Source organism: Pongo pygmaeus, chromosome 12, assembly GCF_028885625.2.
Source record: "Pongo pygmaeus isolate AG05252 chromosome 12, NHGRI_mPonPyg2-v2.0_pri, whole genome shotgun sequence".
Classification (NCBI taxonomy): domain Eukaryota; kingdom Metazoa; phylum Chordata; class Mammalia; order Primates; family Hominidae; genus Pongo; species Pongo pygmaeus.
The window spans coordinates 52,990,857-53,014,815 of NC_072385.2; the positions used below are offsets into that span (position 1 = coordinate 52,990,857).

Sequence of the window (23,959 nt, forward strand, 5' to 3'; positions counted from 1 at the left end):
AAGTGCTTATGGAGTATGCACTATGTCCGCCCTGTGGTTGCATTTAATAACTGGTCCTAAACTTTATGGGTGATATGAATGGAATAGGCCTTGCCATCTTCCAGTGTCTTCTTTATACACATCTTCTCCAGCATATTCTCTACCTACCTGTTCCTGTCCTCTTTCATTAGAGCCTTATTTTAAGCTAGCTGCCTTAGTTAAAAAGAAATCAGTGGGAGAATCCTAATTAGGTATTACTATTTGAACAACAGTAAAATGTCCCCTTCTGGAAGGAGTTTCAGAATACTAGGGCTTTTTTTTTTTTTTAAATAGTGAGATTATAAGCAGCAGTAAGATCACAGAGAAAAAAAAAATTGTGACAAGAAGTTTTTACCAAATTACTGTGGGGAGAGAAACTGATGAGAATTTTGAGTAATGGTAATTTCAGAGATAAATTCAATTAAGAAACAAACCTTCACCTATTTCTTGTGTTATCTGCTGACTGCATTCATATCAAATAATGTGTGTTCCAAATGAACTGATGTAGGTATAGGGCACTGAGTGTGCATATGCATATTTATTTAAAGATTATAGAGAAGTGATTCTCAACCAGGGATAATTTTGTCCCCCAGGAAATATTTGGATCATTTTTGGTTGTTGCAATTAGAGGAAAGTGCTCCTGGCTTCTAGTGGGTAGAGGCCAGAGATGCTACTAAACATCCTATAACACACAGGACAACCCTTCACAACAGAGAATTATCAGGACTAAAATGTCAGTAGTGAGGAGGTTGAGAAACCCTGATACACAATAATCTTATTTTACTCCTTAAGTACTTTGATTTCCATAATCTCTACCCAAGAAAAAAAAATTCATTCAAAGTAGAGGAAATGAAGCCAGGTGTGGTGGCTCATGTCTGTAATTCTAACACTTTGGGAGGCTGGGGTGGGCAGATCACTTGACCCCAGGAGTTCCAGACCAGCCTAGGCATAATGGCAAAACCCTGTCTCTACAAAAAAACACAACAAATTAGCCATGCAGTCCCAGCTACCCAGAAAGGATCACCTGAGTCCAGAAGGTCAATGATGCAGTGAGCCATGATCATGCCCCACCACTGTACTTTAGCCTGAGTGACAGAGTGAAACCCTGGCTCAAAAAAAAAAAAAAAAAAAAAAAAAGAGACAGAAAGAAAGACAGACAACTATGACAACAATCGAAGTAGAGATCATCAGCTCCTTCGAAGTCGTGATCATCAACCTTAGTTTTCCAGAATGAAAAGCAATTAAAAGTACACCATCAGAATAGCTACAAGTACATTAAGTTTCTGCAAAATTATACATGTTTTTGAACAAAACAGAACATTCACTGCTTTGAAAGTTGTTGTAGAAGTGATAAGTAGAAAATTATGAGCAACTATGCGAAAATGAAAACCTCTCTTCATTTCTAAGAAAACTTGTCATAGAAATTGTCATTTCACACTAAAGTTCTCCAAGATAGGCTGAAGAAATATTAGCTTTGATGCTTTTCGTTGTGGATGTACACTTGGACTCTATCAGGCAAGAAAATCACTTGCACATATGTCATCAGTTTTTTTGACCGTGAGAAACTCTTCAGAATTCTGAGGCAGTCATTTATTAATAGTATTTGAGCAAAAGCCTTTCTTCCACAATTCTAGTTAAGCAACTGGGACAAAGGTTGAATTGTTTTCATCTTGAGAAAAGTAACTGTTACTCTCAAATTTCCAGGAAAAAATCAAACCAAGAGAATTCATTGGACATTAGATGTTTTTCCCCTGAAAACAATCAGGAGAAATAATGGGCAATAATATAACCCATATTTGTAGCAAGGCACTAGAATCTACAAGCATATAGAATAACCATTTGAAAGGTTTCTGGTGACAGGAGGACCATGGGGAGAAATAAGAAAGGTCAGACAGAGTCTGTGAAGTCAGTGAGAGAGGAAAATGGTCCTCAAGGCAAAATTCGAGGGCAGAAAAACAACAAGAGTTTAACTTATGAATTAGAGCTGCATCAGGAAGAGCTGTGAGCAGAGGCAACCAGATCCCCTGCCTTCCCTTTCTTTTTCCACTTTCCTCCAGTATATGAACTCTCCAGTCTTCCTTGTTCTGCTTGTCTGAACTTTTGACCCTGCGGCAACAGCCTGAATCTCTCCTCCTGCACTGTTTCTAGCTGTATTTCCCATGTCCTCTGCAAGAATAGGGCCTGCTTTAATTCCTGACTGCCCCATTATTTGTGTGTTTAGCTTTGGCTTTTTCAGCTGTGAACTTTACCTGGAGGGGTATGATTCACCCTCCACAGTGGGCACTGAGATGGCGGGGTTCCCACCTGAGCCCCTTCCCCAGACGGGTATGAGGCTAAGATGTTGGCCAGCCAGGATGGAGACAAACACCTGGCTGGCATCGTGTTTACAGAATAGGCACAGGAAAAGTGTGCCAATTTGGATGTAAATTGCAAATTAGGTTTTTTTAAGCTCTATGTAACAGAGATACTTGAAGTCACCTACTTGAAAAGACTTGACTTTTTGAGATACTGGATTGTGGGGATGAAAACAGCCTCTTTAGCTGAGTGTTGTGTTGGGATAGGTCCAATCACAGCCTATTTTTAGTTTGCAAAACTATTGATCCATAAAGTACTCTACTGCCCCATTGCCGTTAACATTCTCCAAGTCTCCAGTCTCTGTGCAGAAACTGTCATGACATTTTACAGAAAAGCTGAGCACCTTTTCTCATACAGGCAGCCTGAAATCCATTTTTAAAGATACATTACAGGCTTTACCATCAAACTACCTTGTATTCTAAAATTAAGTTATAAACCACTCTTTTCAAAAAAATTAAGCAATAAAATAATAAGAAAATGTGTGTGGGTAAAGGAAGGTGATAGAGCTCATGTGTCTTGGATTCCCCTCCTATCAACTTGGTAAGAAAATCATTTGGTTGGGATAATTTACAGATTTGGAAGGGCATGTTTGTTCTTTTGATCTTCTAAGAAAAGATCTAGAAAAGATAAATCATGAGGGTCCTATTGGTTTAAGAGAAAAAATAACAATCTGTCAGTCTAAGTAAGTAACTATATTTTGGTGGCCGCTGGTATTATGTGAAAATATGGACTCAATTCCCAGGCACCTTGGATCTGTGATATTCACATTCTGTGGCAGCTCCAGAATGTCTAAATAGGAGCAGCCAAAGGCAGCGATCTGGTGGGAAGTGGTAGTGGAGAGATTTTCAAAAGGTGCATTTGTATTACAAACAGTATTTACTTAGATTTTTACATTAAGGTCAATTAAAACATCATTTTTTTCCCCAAAAGATGCTCAAGTTGTATTTTACATATGATTTTAAAAAAATTGTTCTTTAGATCAAAGAATGCATGTATGTGTCTAACACACATACTCACACATACTGGAGTGGCTTTGAGGGACAGAGAATATTTCTGGAGACTGGAAAAAGGTGTGCTAATAAGCAAAACGATGTTATTCAAGGGCCTGGTGTACTGTAAGCAAAAAATACACTCTAGAATTTAAAGATTGAGTATGAAAAAAGAATGTAAAATATCTAGTAATTTTTACATTAATTTCATGTTGAAATAATATTTTGGTTATACTGTGTTAAATATATTATTAAAACTAAAAAGTAAAAAGAATGCCACACCACCTGCCAACCCTGCGCACTGTGGCCACTCACAATTATCGGCTTTTACCAACAGGCACTAATGTGCTTACAGAAAAAGAAAAAGAAAAAAAAAAAGTGGAAGCTTTTAATTTTTATAAACAAATGGTCTCAGTTAATAACAGAATGTTATTTAGCTAAGGTGTAGGTTTTTATATGTGACAGGCACAGACCTATATTCCCTCTTTGGCTTCTACTTACATAATGGCCAAGCTGATTAAGAGTTATTCAAACCTGTGTTTCAGACATTGGATCAGTCACAGATCTAAGTTATGGGAGTACAATAAGGAGTGATGGGTTCCATATTGCTGGTCAATTCACAGTTTAGAACAGCTCAGCTACCAGCTGTACTCCAAGCTTCAGTTTCTTGTTCACCTGAGTGTGAGGCCACCTGGGAAACCATTGTAATGACATGTTTTCCTTGTAACCCCCAAATTCAAGATTCAACCACAAATGCACCCTAGAACATGTCTTCCCTTTTCCTAGAATCTGAAATTGGGAAAGGTCCTGAGACTTGTAATTTATCAAAGATAGGCGGCACCTAAATAGTGATAAGCCACATGCAAAATCTGAGGGTCAGAGGATTAAAGTGATCTGTCCACACACACAGCAGTAGGGGTAAATCATTACACATCAAAAAAACTCCAGTCATCAGGTCCAAAGGACCCAATGTTGTCTTTTAAGGTAAGGGTTGAAAGTACATACCCACTGAGCCTTGGGCAGGCTTTGTGAAGTTGAACTCCACCTCCTTCTAAAACTAATGGATTCAAAGAAACCTGAAAACTCATTTTTGGTTCTAAAAAGCAATGTCCCAATACACGATCCCTCTCCAACTATAGCTTCAGGCTGGCTAGAAGGCTTTGTGACATTAAAAATCCCTTAGAGTTAGAAGAAATTGAACAAGTGACTATCGAAGGATTTTTTTCCTGGGCAATTAAAACACTTCTTGCTCTTACATACCACATCATTTTTACTGGGGGGTGGTTTTTTTATTTTTGCATTGAAGGTGTCTGATCTTAACAATATAAGGTTATAACTTTTCTGAGGTAGCTGCATAAAATATACACACCTTTCAACAGTTGCAGAAAACACAAAATACAAGAGAAAACATACATATATAGGTATATACATACATGCAGAGAATAGACCCTCCCTACTTAGATGATGAAACAGCAAAACGAATTAGTATAACAAAAGAGCAAATATGTTCTACCTGTCTGCAGAAGCAACATGAAATGTAACCTTCTAATGTCTGATGTGGCAACACTACTATTAAAGTCCAGATGCCAGTTTCCCGGGAATCTTTCTAATCCATCACACCACTCTTCCTCAACTTTGGAGAGTAGACTAAGCAATATTACCAGTATGCTGGCTTATGATTTTATTATGGTGAGGGTAGGCAGGTAAGGAATGTACAAGGTTAATATTTATAAATATGAATCTATACAGGTAGAGCAAGCATATGGAACAGGAGAAAGAACATGGACCCCAGGGAACTTGAATTCATTTGGTTCTGTCACTCATCCATCATCTAGTGACTTTGGTCAGGCTACTTTTAGTTTCCTTGAGCCTCAGGTTTCTCATCTGTAAAATTATAATATTAACGATTAAAGCACTTCCTTAGAGGATTAGAAGAGATAATGTGTGAACATTACCATGGTATCTAGCATAGAGAACAAGCTAAGTGTTGATTCTCTTTCTCCTCCTTAGGTAGGGACAACATAGTTAATTGCCCTCTATTTTCTGGATATTTCTTTGTAAGGGTACTTAATTCACCTATTGGAATATAATTTGGAGGTTTAGATATGGTATGGTTAGTTTTTATCTAAATGCCAGCGAAAAATTACAGAGATGAAATTGAGGGCTGGGTATAAAGATTTTGTATTTTATTTAGATGTTTGAGTCCATTGGAAGGTTTTCATGGAAACTAATAGTTGGTTTCTTTTACATATGAAAAAAATTGATTTAATAATCATGGCTCTACGCTTTATAGTTTGCCTATGGTGTAAAGACTGAAATGTTACCTGCTAGTATTTACATTATGTGCATAGTTAATTCAAGCACTGCAATAGACCTTGGACATAAAAATACTGAATGTCCTTGGACTCCACCAACTTCCAAGCAAGCTTGAAAGTCTGTGGCATTTAGTAATTTGAACAGATATCAATGATGCAAGCTGTGCAGGTGAAGACTCATGAAGCTAGTGGGTGAGCTTAGTTTACTGCCCAATACCAGTACCTGAGAGCAGTTGGCATGATCTATTCCACTAGTATATAAGAATTCTTCTGCAGCAATACGTATTACTTTCAGGGTATGGGCAGTAAAATAAAGCTGTTCTCTAAAATGTGATTTCAAAGACATGAAATTTAATGCCTATACAATAATACCAACATCAGCAGCTAACATCTTTAAGCAATTACTTTGGGGCCAGAAACTGTACTAAATAATTACATGAAGGATCAGACTTTAGGCTGTACAGATACCTTGGATAAGAGCCTGGGGACAGTGTGGCACAGTGGCTAAGAATGTGGTCTCTGGAGTCTGGGATACTTGGGCTTACGCATGGATTCTGCCTCTTTCTAGCTATGTGACATTGGGTAAATTATTAAACTTCCTAAAACCTCAGGTTTCTCATCTGTAATTTGAAGTAAAAAATAATGGCTACTTCATAAGGTTGTCAGAAGCATTAAATAAGGTAATAAATAGTTAATTTTAAAACCCTAGCCTTCTATCTAAATAGTTATTAAGAATCTAAGGTGGGCCCTTGAACTTTTCTGTAATGCTTTATTGTGTATTATAGAAAACCTTACAAAATATGGTAGAGTTTAAGAATTGGGGAATTCTTAAATTATGGAGGAGAGTAGTACTGGAATATATACTTCTTAAATGACAAAATTTACTGTAAGTTTAACATATGTGAGCTGAACAAAATAGCTCTTATAGAGTATTATTATTTACAGACTTGCTATGGCTCAATTGATTAGAGAAATTTCAGTAACTCAGTTCTAGTTCAAATATTATTAGCTGGATTGAGGAAGGCAGCAAGGAGAAAAAGGGGTATGAAAATATTGGGTTTGTCTTCAAAAAATGCATGGAGGTCCAATTCCATCAATGTAGTTTTTTGTTGTTGTTGTTCTGTTTTGTTTTTGAGATAAGAGTCTCACTCTGTCACCCAGGCTGAAGTGCAGTGGCATGATCATCATCAATGTAGTTTTTGATGCAATTTTTCTAGATTTTCTTTTTAGTTCATGGTTTGAAACAAGGCCCTGGAACATACAAAACTCTTACATTTATTTAAACCCAGGACATTTGTGTAGGGGTATTAGGACAACACCTATCAGACAACTGAAGCCAGAACCAACTGAGAAACAGTCTGGGATTGTAGGCTATGTTTTATTAATGTTTCAACTGATTATGTCACTGCAGCTTGTCAAAATATGGATTCATCCCAGACTCTTCTCTGTCTCACACATCCCAACATCCAATATCTCAGCTCAACCTTCAAAATACAGGAAAATCGAGCCATGTCTTCCCACTGACCTTGCCTCTCTTCTAGTCATAGTACTAATCACTTGCTGGACTACTGCAATATCATTTTACATATTCTTCTTTCTTTGCTTTTTATTACTCTATGATATATTTTCCATCAAGCAGCACTGTGAACTTTTAAAAATGGAAGTCAGATTATGTCATGCCTTTGTTCAAAACCTTCCAATGAACTCAATATCGGAGTAAACTACAAAATCTTTATACCCAGCTCTCAATTTAATCTCTGTAATTTTTCCTCTCACTCTCAGCTCCAGTCACACTGGTCTCTTTGTTTTCTACCAAACATGCAAAGCACACTGCTGCCCTGGGGTCTTTGGACTTGTTTTTTTCACAGTCTGGAATGTTCTTCCACTCCCTTCACATCTCTATTTAATAGTCATCTTAGAAGGGAAGACTTTCCCGACCTCATATGCCCTCCTCCTTCATTCTTTATCATCCTACTCTGTTTAATTTTGTGCTACAGCACATAGTTCTGCCTTACATAGTATACACTTACTTCTCCCTTTCTTATCTTTCCCAAAAGAATGCATGTCCCACGAGAGCAGGAACTTCCTCTGACTTGTTCATGGTTATGTTGCCAGCAACTAGACCAGCATCAGCACATGGGCCTCTCAGGAAATGTTGCTGAATGCAGCATTGTGCAAGGGGAAGGATTAATTGGGAAGAGCAATTTACTCAAGGGTGAAAGGAAGGCACTCTGGTGCTGAACTGATGGATGATCACATTAGCGATTCTGAATATTAGGGTTTGACTCTGACTTCCAAGCCCTGCATTTCCAGTAGATACAGCTTCTCATCCTTCATGGGGCACTGCTATCAGGAGTAACTAAGTCAAGAAGATGAAGCAAAGAATTGAGATTCCCTTGTCTAACTCATCATTGCTATGGCTTCAGTGCTGTACTTTACTTTGTCAGATAGAGCCAGCTCCCTCTCTCACATCCACTAGCTGAGGATGAAAACCCAAAGCATGCTTGTCAGGCAGAGGACAGGAAAGGAATGATAGTGGAGTTAGGGACACAACTTTGGGAGCCTCTTGAGAGAGTTAATTCAACTCCTCATGGAGCCTAGTAGCAAACAGCAGGTGTTTTCTACTTGGTACAAATAGTATTTCTTCACATTAGTTCTTCACAGATTTGAAATTTCTTCTTGGTAATAAATTAGACAATTAAAAAAGTACAATGCCTCTTTACTGCTGATCCCCAAGGTGACCTTTAGGATCCTACAACTGTGCTATTGAAATATATTACCTCAGGGGCCCAAAAGCTGGCAACATCACTGGCTACATTTATTATTTTATTCCCTTTTAAGCACCATCTCTTTCTTGAATACCTGCTATATGCTAGGCACTTGGCTAGGAGCTGGGTTGTAGTTAGGATTCAATTAGACATGATCTGTTTCCTAAAGGAATTGGTAAACTAAGCAGAAGAACTAGCATACAGTTGTAGAGCTGAATGGTTACAATCCTAAAGTAAATGGGATGTCATGAAGTGAAAGACATAAGGAACTGATCCCACCTGGGGCCATGATATTCAGGCTGAAAGCTGAACAATGCCTAGAAACTAGAGGAAAGGATAGAGTGGGGAATGCATCAGGAAACAAACAACACAAGCATAGGTCTAGGATGGGAGGGAGCATGGCACATTTAACAAGCAAAAGATGGCAAGTGTGGCTGATTCCTTGTTGGGGGTGGTGGAGGAAGGAGGGGACAGGACGGTGAGCCTGAAGACTGAAGAGAAGATCAAATCTTGAAAGCCACGTAAGCTTCTTTACAATGTTGGTCTTTAACCTGATAAGAAGAGGAAGTCTCTGAATGGCCTCAGCCAGGGAAATTATATGATTTTATTTGCATTATTAGAAATTCACTCTGACTGCTCTGTGCAGAAGGGACTGTAGAGGGCCAGGCAGATAAAAGAGGCCTGTGGGGAGGCCACTGCAGTTGCCCGCACAATAGAGTGTGTGGCTTGCACTGAGGTGTGCATGGTAGAGATGGGGGGAGAAGGGAAAGCAGGCAGGTTGACTGAGCAGGCAAGCAATGGAAGGAATAAAACAAGTTCAGAGGCCCAAAATAGTTATATTGATCTTGCATCTCATTTTCAAGATTAGCTTTTATTTTCATTGTGGCTATGCATATTTTGTGCCCAATTTACATCCACTCCACCCCAGCCCTGACCGAACTGCTTTGCTGCTGAGTTGCCATAATTTGCACTCCATTTCTCCAGAAGGCTTAGACATGACGTACAACAGGTGTTTCTGGATCAGCTCAGCATACCCTCAGGGTCGGCCCCACCCTGAAGTCCTTAGCTAATCTTTAGAAGGGCATGATTCTGAAGATGAGAGAAAATTACTAATAATTATTTTATCTAGTTCTGCAGATGATACTTCCTATAGTGACTTTACATCATAGTTGACCGGTTAAATTCTAATCAACACACCCCAGTGGAAGTTTCCCCAAATTTTATTAAATGTTTTAAATATTGTGGAGAAAACAACAACAACAACAACAAAAACTTCTCAAAATTTCACTTGTTAAAGCAATTATGAAAACCCATATTATTTTTCCTATGAACATTTTACTAATATTTTATATATACTAAAACTGTCCTTCCTAGGACTTTTCTAAGGTTCTCAACTTCTGTAGGTTGTGAAAGGGCCCAATCACTTCATAGACTCTATTTTTATGAACGTCAAACTGGGAAAAAATGGCACACAAATACAAGTGAAAAAAAAACCATAAAAATAGATAGCAAACTGAATATACTATCATTAAACTTAAGAAAAATGTTTAAGGACTAAAACCATCATCACTGATTCATAGATTGATTATTTCATGTATTTATGAATGATTCCTATGTGATTAATGGAAATGTAGAGATTCATCAGAGGTTTTCAAACAGAGATCAAAGGTGCCCTGGGAAGGATTGGAAGGTTGTGCTTAATGCGGAGAAGAGGCATTAAGGGAGGGAATTGTAGGAAGTAGACCTCCAAGCTTTTTATTTCAGTTCAGTCAGAACTGTTTTTATTGATTTATTCATTTATTTGAGGTGTGTAAGTCCCACAATTTCCACTGGATAAAAAGATGTCTGACTAAAAATACTAACAACAAAAACAACAACAACAACAAAACACCATACACTTATCTAAATGAGCCCTCTCAGGAATTTGCACTTCTTGACATGATGGAGTAGCCTACAAGAGACCCACTTGCCTGCTGAGAACCACTAGATATACACAATAAAAGCAATTTGCTTGAAAGCACAGGAGAGCTGCCAAAGATGTCAAAACTTAAACTACATCAAAAAGAGAGGCTCATTGAGGGGAGCCTAACCTTCCGCCTGTCACTCCAGTCACCCTCGCTGGGATTTGCTAATTCTTAGTGTTGAAGGAGAATCTGAGAAGTCAGAAAGAAGGTCGCTGCTGAGAGGAAGAGAATTCCTTGGAGTTTTCAGCAATCTCATAGGGCTGAGGAGGCAAAAAATGGAGCTGAGCACAGCCCCGCTGAGGCAGCCAACTCGGACTTAAGATCCCATAGAGAAGAGAGGTTCAAAGAAGCGAGCTTGGTGCTTCATCCCCAGTTTTTCCCCAAGGCGTCCGACAGTCAATTAAGTTACAAATAGCAACAGGCAAGAAGCAAATTGAGACTATCCAAAAAGAAAGGCAAAGCAAACTCAGTCTCGTGGTGTTAAAAAACAAAAATTGGGGCTTGTGATTCACAAATGAGGTGACACATCTGATCCTCAGTTGGCCACCCTGGAAGATTATTCTTCAGGACTGTGGTGAAAGAAGGGTAAGCTAAACTTTAGAAGTGCTACAACCTAGGTTCAAGTCACTTTGATCTTTGATTGTAATGAGATGGTCTGCCTCTCTGCTGCCCAACAGAAAATAGGGTGAGTCCTCTCTGGAAGGAGAACACATTATCCAGACCCTCTATATTTGTCCACACAAATGTTTGCCATTCAATCCAATATCACCCAGCATATCACAAGACACAATCACAAGAAAAATTAATAAAAACAGACAAGCAATAAAGTCTGTCTCCATTTTCAAAGCCTCATAGGATCCCATAATAGTTCACTTAAACATGTCTAAATTCAATAAAATAAAACATGGCACATTCCAGTCATCAGTCAGACAATAAGGGTGAACTGTAACGAACAGTCCTAATCTATTTTGAATGTTTGCTGGGCCAGGCACGGTGGCTCACGCCTGTAATCCCAGCACTTTGGGAGGCCAAGGAGGGCAGATCACAAAGTCAGGAATTTGAGACCAGCCTGGCCAACATAGTGAAACCCCGTCTCTACTAAAAATACAAAAATTAGCTGGGCCTGGTGGCGGGCACCTGTAATCCAAGCTACTTGGGAGGCTGAGGCAGGAGAATTGCTTGAACCCAGGAGGCAGAGGTTGCAGCGAGCAGAGATTACGCCACTGCACTCCAGCCCAGGCGACAGTGCGAGACTCCATCTCAAAAAAAAAAGAATGCTTGCTGACAGTTTTTAAGTCAGTCCTACCCTTCCCCCATTTCCCTTTTGTCCCCAAAATGGGCAAACTGATAAGAGGGGCCACCTTTTTATTGCTATTGGGAAATACAAACCACTCAAATCCTGGCTGTCACATAGAAATCCTGATCCCAGCCACATGCCCCAACATGATAAGAACTAAACCCACTTATTCTTCTCTTTGTTTGAACCATTATGAACTAGCATGGTTGCCTGCTCTGCTGTCCCTGAAGTCCCATTACATGAGCAATAAACCTGTCTGGACCCTCTTGGTGGGTGTGTTGCATCATCGATATTAACATCCCAGTGGATTTTGGATGTGTTGGGGGCTGCCATCTGTGGAGCCGCCCCAAAACAAAAATAAAATTGATCCAAACATTGGAGTTCTTTGACTTAGGCTTTTGAAATAACTGTGATTAATATTTTTTTAAAGGAGATGACCTGATAATAAATTTTACTAGAGAATTGGAGTCCCTTTAAAAAAGAATCAACTAGAAATTTAAAAAAAAATTGAACTCAATATATAAGTTTTAAGTACATTTGACATACATGGATAAGTGAACTTAAAATTAGGGCAGTAGGAAATAACCAGACTTAAGCATAGATTAGAGGGAAATTTATATCCTTAAATGAGTACAGCACTAAAATAAGAAAGGCAAGAAATTAATGACATGATTATCCATTCCAATAAGTTAGAAAAGAAGAAGTAAGTTTTACTGGAAGAAAGCAGGGAAAAAAAAAAAAAGAACTATAAAGAGGGCAGAAACAAATAAAATAGAATACAAACAAATCTATAAAGCTGAAAGCTTATTTTTAAAATTGATAAACTATCTGCAAAACAAATCAAGGAAAAAAGAGAAAATACTAATTAGTTAAATGAGGAGTGGGGAAAAAAGAAACCGTACTGCAGATCCTTATACATCTAACAAAAAATACAAATGTATTATGGACAATTTTATGCCAGTAAATTAGAAAATTAAATGACAAATTCCTAGAAGGCAAATTAACAAAGCTGACCTTAAAAGAAATTTAAAAAATTTAAATAGTCATATGATTTTAAACCTTTCCACAAATAAATCCCCACACTCACATTGTTTTATCAGTGAATTCTACCAAACATTTAAAAAATAAATGAGGCTCATCTTACACATTCACTTCCAAAAAATAGACAGAAGAAAAAATTTTCATTTCATTTTTTAAGGGAAAGCATAACTTTGATATCGATACCTCTGAAAGAGAATAAAGGAGACGAGAAAATCATCTCAACATCTGCAGAAAAAGCATTTGATACAATTCTATAGTTATTCATAGTTTTTTAAAAGTATTTTGGCAAATGGGTACTAGAACTAGCTTGACCTAATTAAAGTATCTGAAAGAAACATAAAGCAAACAATATAATTAATGGGAAAGAATTGAAATTTCCCCACCGAGATCCAGAAATCACAAAAATATTTATCACCACAATATTGTACTGTAGGTCCTAGCTAGTACTATAATGCAAGGGAAAAAAAACAAACTATAAGTATTGGGAAAGAAGAAATACACTTATATGGTTTGGCTGTGTTCATATTCAATCTCACCTTGAGTCGTAATAATCTTCATGTGTCAAGGGTGATTCCAGGTGGAGATAATTGAATCATGGAGGTGGTTTTTCCCATACTGTTCTCCTGGTAGTGAATAAGTCTCATGATATCTGATGGTTTTATAAAGGGGACTTCCCCCGTACAAGTTCTCTTGCCTGCCACCATGTAAGATGTGTCTTTCCTCCTCCTTTGCCTTCTGCCATGATTGTGAGGCCTCCCCACATATGTGTAACTGTGAGTCAATTAAACTTCTTTCATTTATAAATTACCCAGTCTTGCATATGATATGTTTTATTAGCAGCATGAGAACAGACTAATACAACAGTCATAATTTGCAGGCACATGACCATGTACATAGAAAATCCAAAAGGAAATTATCAAAATTTTAGAATTAGTAACTGAATTTATCAAGTTCAATGGATATAAAATCAATATACAAACGACTTTTTCATGTTACAGACACAGAAACTAAGAAAGGTGCCCATATCCACACACTTTTCAAAACTAGAAAAAGGCTAACACTCAGCTCAGTGGTTCAAGTTTGGGTTTTTTTTGTTTTTTTTTTTGTATATATGCAAACTTGTAGATTTCAGTTACTCCCTAGTCAAACAGAGGCCAGACCCCACACTAGCCCCTGTATCTCCTAGGCATCAAGATATTAAAATGCTGCTGGCCACAGTGACCATCCATGGGAAATGAAGGGAATACCTGATGGAGGCAAAGTGCAGTTTTCTGAAACGTGGAGCTGCAAGTAATCTAAGCTTTCAGCTTCTGTCACAAGCTGAGGATCAAGAATCACATGTAGTGAACAGATTTACCTACAATGGAACCTAAAGACAGAATAAGGGGAAAGGGTGGATGTGTCCAGGGCCTGTCACAGGAGAAAGGAGAGTGAGTGGAAAAAGCTGGGTCTTTGGCCCCAGTCTCATATTTACACAAGATGTTAAGTTTGAAATTCAAATATGTCCTGCAAATGAAGTAAAGGCACTAATAGGACCGAAAGTAGATGTTTATCACACGACTTGAAATCCATGTCCCATTCTTCATCCAGAGTGTCTACAACACACCATCAATTAATATTTTCAGTAAACTCTGCAGTTATCTTGTAAATGTTGTAATTATGTAGATGGGATGGTATATTTATATGCTAACATTATTTTATTACATGTGAATATTTAAAGTTTTGTAGCACCCATCAGCATTATTTTTTTTTTCCTCCTCTTTCTTCCCTTCCTTCTGTACCCATATCCTCCTCCTTCTCTGCCTTCCCCTTCTCAAAACATGAAAGTGATCAGAGCTTCCAAGGTCAACCTTGGAAAAGACTCTGGATCACTTAGCTATCTAAGTGAACTCTCCGAGCATGTAGGTGGAATGTGAAGGGTGATAGAAGGCTTGCCTGATATGAGAGAACAGAGCCAGAAAAACTGCTTTGACATTGTATTACCCTAGTTTTAGCTCTAGGCTGGTATTGTCTCAAGACATTGGGGTTATGGCAGGAAGTTCAAAGCTTCCATTATTGTGGCCAAGGCTTTTGCACATAGAACCTGCTGACTGCTGTCATGGGTGATGGCTCAGCCTGTATCCTAGAGAAGCAGAGGCTTGACATAGGACTTCCTGCTGGCTGGGTGTCTTCAGCCCGAGGCACCTGCAGTGCTGGATTAACCAAGGAGCAAACTAAGCAGGTGCTTAGCATGCAACTAAACCGACCACCACCCCCATCACCCACTCCAGGAAAAGCAGAGAGGATTTTACATTTAAAGAACTTTCTGAGGATTTTAATTTTTCCATCCAAATGAAAAAAAAAAGAACTTATTTTCCTTTCAGCTTGCATTTAAGTTTTCTGTCATTTTAAGTGATTTTATTTTATTGTGAATTAAAGTGGGAATGCATCACAGTGGTGGTGGTGGTGGTGGTAGGATTAAGCGCTCAGAGCCTGTAAAAGTTTAACCTGGCCCTAATAACCATTCCTTAAATTTTCCAGGATCCATCCTCATCCCTCCTGGGCTCTTGTTCTCTAGCACACATATTTCTTGTGTAACATCTCTATTTTCTATTGTATTTAGCCCCACATCACTAATCCTACCTTTGCCAGGCTGTTCGTTTTCAGCTCCTAAATTTAGGCAGCCTAGTTATCATTTACTTTGTACAATATTTTTTTCAATATTATGCCGTAAAATTTTGCATTTATAAAGCAACTCCCACAGATTCCTCTAACACATAAAATATACTTACAATGCTTAACTTACCCTAGTACTGCCCCAAGATCTTCCACCAAAAGTTCAAACATCTCTTTGGGGAAGGTAGGTTTTTTTTTTTTTTCACAAGTTCTCAGTGTCGACAGCATCTAGGCACCACTGGGTGGAGTGGACAGGGGTTTGAGGTGGGAAAAAGGAGAAGTGTCCTAGGCCTCCATTCAGAAATTTTAATTTACTCCCTCAAATCAAAGCTGGTATTCAGCACTCCAGAGTTCCCTTCTACTTCTTTTGTTTCAGCTCCTGCTTGTTGTTCAGGAAAAATGGCAGATATGTTTCGGAGCATGCTTAGAATTGTGAGATAGATAAAAGAAAGATGATTCATAGCTTGATTCCTTCGAAAGGCGGTACAGTAATCAGAAAGTAAAGGAAGGAATGATTCCAGGACTTTATTTCTCCAAAAATACAATAGGATATCTCTCTAGTGAAATTCTAAGAGCCATATGCAGAGATTGAACCCATTGGTAAACTCTAGTCTTCAGGCCCCTCCACACTTACCTCTACCAGTTTGTTGGCATGCTCACGGAAAACTTGAGCATATTCTTTCACTTCCTTTTCATTTCCGCTCTTTGCAGCCTCAATGAGAACTAGCAAAGGAACATTGGTTTCCAAGAAAGAATCAGATATGTGATCCATCACTGCTTTCCGAAGCTACAAAATGAAACAAAAACAAAAAATGACATACAATTAAGAAATAGTATAATTGTCCATTTTTTTCTAAACTGTTTTTGAGCTCTCATTACCCATGGAGATAATATTCCTATTTTATTTTTAAAATTTTCCCAGTGCTTATATTATTAAAGGAAAACCAATGACTGATGGAAGCATGTGAATTAAACATATTATATGTCAACTTGAAAGTTACATAAATGGCCTGTTGCTCAATACACACTATGGGTCCTCTAACATCAAAGGTCTTCTCTCATCCTTCATTGACCTGAACCTTCTGGATGTTTTGAATCATGACACAGTTGAAGAATTCAGGCTCTTTGAAAAGGAAAAATCTAGGCATCAACCAACAAGTCAGGAGAACTTTGGATAAAGATCTAAACTTTGAAGCCAACCGTGAAACTTGGCCACTGTGCAGTCTCCTGCCCATTCTAGATCCATTGTTTGTGTTAGATAGAAGCAGAAACATGAAACATCTAACAATCTCAAAACTGTTTGTGCCCAGGTGCTATGATGACATAGTTGCTATGTTCCAGAAATACTTATAATTATTCTTCAAGATAAATGAGAATAAACAAGCCCAAATCTTCTAACAATGCATAATTATACATCATTCCCACATTGTTAAAATAGAAAACAGCGCAGCTGCTTGAAAATAAAATGAAACTGTCCCTGAAAAATTACCTTGGTGCTGTTTTGTTCATAATTATCTGAACGTATATGGGATATACATAAAAATAAACAGAAGAGAAGATGATAAATACTCTGCTTGTTTTCCAAACAAATATACCTACCCAGGAGCATTCAAGTGAATCTCTTGATAGGATGACACACACACGTTCGTTATTGGTCAGAACAAGGAAAATTAAGAACAAATCTCAATTCCTTTTTGCACTAATTACCATAAGGTATGCAATGAAAGTATGTATAACTTAGTTTGGTTTAACTCTGAATTGTGTTTGACATTTTACCATATAAAATGTAATAAAGTCTATGTAAAGTTAACATCTCCCACATACTCATTTGACAAAGTGTATTAAATTACTGCCTGGGATAATGTTGGTTATTGGTGAGCTCATGTATAATGTGTCATTTACTCAGCTAAAATCTTTGCATATTATATCATTTCATTCCTATTACACACTATGAGATAGGAATGATTCTTATACTAGTTCTTCAAATGAAGAAGCTGGGACTTTAAAAAGTTAAATAACTTGTCTGCAGTCATAAGTTAACAAATGGCAGTGCCTAGGGTAAGAAGGTCTGAAGGAGATCCTACAGTGAACACTTGAAATTGACCTGTCGTGGCTCTCTTCCAGAACAGGCCCACAATGGAGGAAAAAATATTTAGAGTGGAATCAAAATTGAACTTGACAGGGACAACAGAGACAAAAGAAAGAGAAGGTTGAGATAAAGTAGGGGAGATAAGAAGATTCAGGTTATCTCAACAATTAGACAAACATAGTTTTTAATACCACACAAAAATAACAGAAGTGATTGCTCTGGGAAGCTTGAAAAGCTGTCTGCATCAAGCCTCTCTCTAAGCCTTCAGGAAGATAATGTGCACAAAAATGAACAATTTAAAATTATCAAGGCCAAATCTCATTCAAAGTTATAAGAAAAATTAGATTAAGAAACATAATATCATCATCCCTAGGCACACTGAAAGCATGCCAGAAAGATATGCTTATAAAATAGATTCAAACTGTAACCTACCGTTTCAAATAAATTAAAAACATCACAAAAATAATATAAAATATGGAAGAACATGATAAATTAGAATAAGAAAAACTAAAGAATTAGGTCATGAAACTCAAGAAAGAATTATAAATAAAAGAAAATCATTTGAAAAAGACTAAGAATGAATAAACACCACACCAAATGCCATAAGATAAATAAAATAAGGAAAAGTTTCAAATCCAAAAAATATTTTTTAAAGACTAAAAAACCATTTTAGAAAATGTGACAAATATTGAAGATAGGCAAAGAAAAGTCAATACACGGCTACCAGGGGGTCCATGAATAAAGAAAATCAAAACAAGAAAACAGAATGAATACCAAAAATTGTAATCAATGAAAACTTTCCAGAATATATGTATGTATTAAAACTATATTCTAATACTGTATATTTTTAAATTGCTGATAAGGTGGGTTTTTAATGTTCTCACCAAAAAAAAAGTATGTAAGGTGATGAATATGTTAGCTTAATTTAATCATTCATAATATATACATATATCAAAATATCACATTGTACTCCACAAACATATATATGCTAATGAAAAATAAAAAATTTAAAATTAAACAAATAACCTACAATCTGAAATAATGTATCATGTACCTGAGAAGACTGACCCGTAATTATCAACCAAGATATTTTCCAGTAAAATGACTGAATTCTAAAGAAAAATGAGGGGGAAAAAATTGCATTTCAGCAAATATAGCGTATGACTTATACAAGAAAAAATAGATCATCACCAGATTTTTAATAGTAAAGATTTATGCCAAAGGAAAATATTGTCTTTAAGATACTCAAGGAAAGAGAATGTAAACTAAGAATTTTATAACCAGCAAAACTGACTTTCAAGGATATAAGGCATAGAAAATCTAATAAAAATCCAAGAACTCAGAATATTTTTCTCATGACCCTTTCCTATCTAGTTATTTTAAGAAATAAAATATTTTAAGAATTAAAATAACTAGGAAAATATTAATGTAAAAAGTGATAGAATATAGTATAAATGTTTATATACTCTGACAATAAAGACACATTACAACATTGTAAAAAGGGGACAAGAAAGGGAATAGAAAATACCAAAATATTTTAAGTATTTTAAGTAATTTTAATTATAGGGGAAGTATGAATATTATTATTCCAACATTATTATGTTTAAAGGTAGAATAAAGCAAATTATTAACTATCAAATTTTAATTTATCATTTCCTATGTCCTTGCTAACCAGGAGTGTTGGTGGGAAAGAAAGTAAAGAAAACTTCTCCAATGTTAGATCTGAATTTTGAAATGTCAGTAGAAACACATAGGATTTGATTCAGCTTTATCAAGGTATAACTGACAAATAAAATTGTATATATTTAAAGTGTATAACATGATGATTTGATAAACATACATTTTTTATAAACATACATATTGTGAAATGATTACCACAACTGAGTTAATTAACATATACATTCCCTCATATAGCTACCTTTTTTTTTCTTTATTGGTGAGAACACTTAAGATCTACTCTCTTAGCAAATTTCAAGCATACAGCACAGCATTTTTGATAGTCATCATGGTGTATTTTAGATTCTTATAGCTTATTCACTGTATAACTTAAAGTTTGTACCCTTTGACCAGCATTTCCCATTTCACCACCCCCACTTCCAGCCCCTAGCAACCACTGGCTTACTTTTTGTTTCCGCGAGTTCCACCTCTTGTTTGTTTGTTTGTTTTTAGGTTCCATATATAAGTGATGCCATATAATATTTGTCTTTCTCTGTCTGGCTTATTTCACTAAGCACAATGCCCTCCAAGTACATCCATGTTGTCACATATAAAAGATTTCTATTTTTATATGGTTAATAATATTTCATTGTGTATATATCTATTTATCTGTCTATCACATTTTTTATCCATTTATCTGTCAGTGGATACTTGGTTGATTCCATGTCTTGGCTATCATAAATAATGCTGCAATAAACATGGGGGTGCAGATATCTCTGAGATGTTGATTTATTTCCATCAGATTCTACCCAGAAGTTCTAGTTTTAATTTTTTGAGGCACCTCCATACTGTTTTCTATGATTGTACTAATTTACATTCCCACAAACAACGTTCAAAGCTTTCCTTTCTCCATATCCTTGCCAACGTTTGAAAACATGAGATTTTAAATTGAAAACATATGCATACTTGCAAACACTTTCTCAGTTCTGTCTAATGAAAAAGACTGAAAATAATGGCTAGCCTAGTAGTGATGAACAACTTGAAAAACAATTTTCCACTACAAAAAAAGAAAAAAACAAAAAAAACAGAGCTTCATGGAGAAAGGGCTGATTCCAGGCACCCTGAGGCCAGGAGTGTACAAATACGCTTGAAATATCTTGTCATGCCAGGTAGCAAAGAACTGTCAAAGACTCCCAGGGGCATGCCAGAATAACAGGAGGCTCCCACTGGCCAAAGATAGAGGTGCTTTGAGTTGAAGATAAAAGACATTCCCTGCCTCCCAATTAACTTAGGCCCCTGCATACATGAAGGAGAACTGCCTAGTGTTCTGTTACTGACCCAGTATTGTACATTATTAAGAAATGCAATTCTGTTGTTCGGAGCCTTTGTACATTTTGAAGTTTATTAGCTACAGTAGTTGGCCTGCCCTCATTTAACTTGGAAATAGACTTTTTATTTTCCTATGAACTCTGCCTTCCCTTATTTAGATCCTTTCTACTTGAAGTGTGGGCCACTGGCCAGTACCACTGCCATTTCCTGGGAGCTTATTAGAAATGCAAAACCAAGGCTCCACCCAGACCTGCTTTTAACCAGAATCTGCATTTTAATAAGATGCCTAGGTGATTATTCCACAGTATAAAGTTTGAGGAATGCCTCCCTAGAAGACCTGTTGTCAAGTTCTTGGTCTCAAGCATTAGAAATTAATTCTAGCTGATTTAAGTAGAAAGATTGATCTGTCAGTTCACAAAATGGGCAAAATTCAGAAATGTTAAGACACCCTGTGTCTTTGTGACAATAGGTTTTGATTCAAAATGTTAGGCAGACCTGCTTTTCATCTGGGTGAAACAGAGACCAGAACTCTGGGTCATACATCCTCAACTAGTTGCAAGAGTACAGGAGGTAGCGGCCGGGAGGAAAGTATTCTTTGAAAACAAGTGTTTTAGCCATTTAAGCTTCTTATACAGAGATTCATAACATGAGGAATTCTCTGAACACAGAAAAGGAACCCAGATACTGACCCGAAAACAAAAAAGTGGCCAGCAAAGAAAAGATCTGGCAGAAAACTAATTCAGGGATTCAAGCATGAGTGGAAGCTGAAAATAAATAGAGATACATTTATAAGAAATAATTAAAAGGTGAAGAGTTGTTTATAAGGAACAAGATCAAAAGCTATGAACTAGGACAGGAATGGCAAGTATGCTACAACTCTTCCTTTCTATGCCCACCCCAGACATGATTAATCAATTGCTGCATTCTTTTATGCAGAGCTCAAATACTACTTTATAATCCTTTTCAACACAGTGCTCCAAGTAGCTACTACTAATCAATCCTGTTTCTCCTTCAGGATGAAAGCTTTCTTTGCTAAACCTTCCCCGCAATTGAAGCCTTTTGCATGCCAATCTTTAGGCAGAATTGGCTATGTGTCTGAGCAACCCAATGCCATCTTGACTTTCAGAAATAAAAGTTAACACCCAAGTTGAGGCTGGGTAGATGATGTTTAATAAATGCCTGACCATTTAACATCTATCCTGTCATTTAGATAAATGTTTACAAAAATCTTGTTAAGAATAATAGTGTTAACTTCTTCATTACAATGATTTAAGAAATACCAGCCAAGGTTAAAACTGGGGTTAGAGGGTGATTTCAAATAGGCTCAAAAAATCTGAAGCCTTAAATCTTTCCATGAATATGGCTGCTCCAGGCCTTACACGATTACTGACATGTTCTGCCATATTTCCTTAAGCTATGTGGTATAATTGTCATTAAAAATGTAAAATCAAAGCAACAAAGTGACTGAGCCAGGAGCCATCCAGCCTAGGGGGCTTGACAAGTAGTGAGCTTCATTAAGTCCGGCAAAGTTTAGCCAGTCTGAAGGTCAATTAGGGTAATCAGTCAGTGCTATAATCTATCCAAAGCCTCTTTAATAAGACAAGTTGCCATCAATGCGCACTCCAATGGTAATGAAGGCACTCTTCGTTGTTCAGGTTGGGGTGGGAGCAGGTAGGGGGAGGAGAGGCATATCTATAAAGCCTGGGGAAGACATTTAAAGAATAATCATGGTCCTTGCTTTATTTAGTTTTCCTTATAAGAGAAACACGAAATTCTCTGGTCATTATCTTGATGAAACCAACTGTCTTTCATGAAGCAAAATCATTTTAATTGGGATACTAGCATCTCTTTTTAATGGAACCAATTACCTCTATCAGGACCTGTGCTTTTCCCTACCCATCTCATTCATCATCCACCAAATTCATTCAGGTCTGCTGGATCAATCAAAAGTACAACTGTCATCATCAGCAACACTTATAATGGAGCCAGATCAACAGCCAGATCGACATATGTGCCCTTAGATTTTTTTCTCTATGAGTGCTGATAGTCAGTATAAAAGTTAGGAACATGTCTCACTGATGGAATAGATAATTGTAGTAGATTTGTTGCATGAATAACCTTATTCTTCTATGTCCTTCTATCCATACCATTGCCATGTAACTCTGTAGTGCCTGCCCTCTGTGACTCTGGGCTTGGCCATGTGTCATGTTTAGGGCCAATGGATGTTGGCCACCATGATGTATGTGGACATTTGAAAGGCTCATTCAACATTAGGCAGGCTTGGTCTTGTTCTCTGCCATCCCCATGAGAAGCACGTGCCCAGGCTAGACTGCCTGTCCCAGGAAAAGGGTGACAAACCTATTGACCAGGACTGAGTCACCTCAGTCATCACTGTCAAGGCCATCCTAGATCCATTAAGAGCAACAGAACCCAGACACAGGAGAAGGCCAGGCCAAGATGACCACCTCAGACGAGTGAGCTACAAATGCTATTGCTGTATGCCCCTGAGGTACTGTTAACACTACACTGTTGTGACAATAGATAACTGATAAGATGACATACATAGAATAAGTTTTCATGGTCACCAAATCACCTTTTGGTGAAGTAGTAGAGGCATCTTGAAAATAAATTTCTGATCAATTAGTGGACTAGTTTGGTGCCATTTCAATTCATTTCTTTGGCCAAATGCACTGAAATAACAGTAGTCTACTCCTCATGTTTCATTATATAGCCATGGGCTGTGTGTAAGAAAATCACAGCTGTAATTTATTATTTTTATAGATTAAACAAATGCTTTACTTAAAATGTTATAACAAAGAGACAAGTCATGGGGACTAGGACAAGGAAGGGTTGATTGGGGCTTTTCCTGAAGGACAGTAACAGGTACTTAGCTCCTTCTGTTGATTTCATTTTCTGCCCCAGCACGCACAGGTCAGTGTCAAATTCCTCCTTTACCTCCACGATATGCAAGAGCACTTGCCTTTATGAGAAGAGACAGTGAAAAGCTGCCTCAGGGTCCCAGGGAGTGCTGGGATCATTGTGGATCTCCAGATGGCTTAATCCAGCAGGTACAGCACCTTGACATGGTGCTGTTAAAAATGTTAGCAGAAAATGGAGCCTACGGTTGCTGGGTGCAGTATAAGAAAGCAAAGGAGAGGCTAGTGGAAGGGAGAGTATATGCAAAAGACAGAAGCAACTGCAGCAGTGAGATGAGGAGAGGTGGCGAGAGCTGAAAAACATTGGGGAAAATTAATATTTCATAATAACAATCTTCATTTAGTGCTTATTTCATGCCAGATACTGCTCTAAACAATTAGAATAACTTGTTTATTTCTCTCAAAAATCACTGGCTACTATTTTATTCATTTTATAGGTGAGGAGACTGAGACAATAGAATTAAGTCACTTGTCTACATTCACAAAGCTAACAGATGGCAGTGGCAGGATTTGAACCAATATTGCTTGGCCCCAGACTACATGCTTT

General features: G+C 37.4%; 1 protein-coding gene across 13 annotated transcripts in view; it reads right to left on the reverse strand.

Annotated features, from left to right (window-relative positions):
- CTNNA2 (catenin alpha 2) overlaps nt 1–23,959 on the reverse strand; it is a 1,147,855-nt gene that overhangs the window by 212,076 nt on the left and 911,820 nt on the right. For all 13 annotated transcript variants that reach the window (XM_054474847.1, XM_054474848.1, XM_054474846.1 and 10 more), the window contains one exon: nt 16,037–16,189. In XM_054474847.1, coding sequence (XP_054330822.1) covers nt 16,037–16,189 — 153 coding nt within the window. The remainder of the gene's footprint in view (nt 1–16,036; nt 16,190–23,959) is intronic.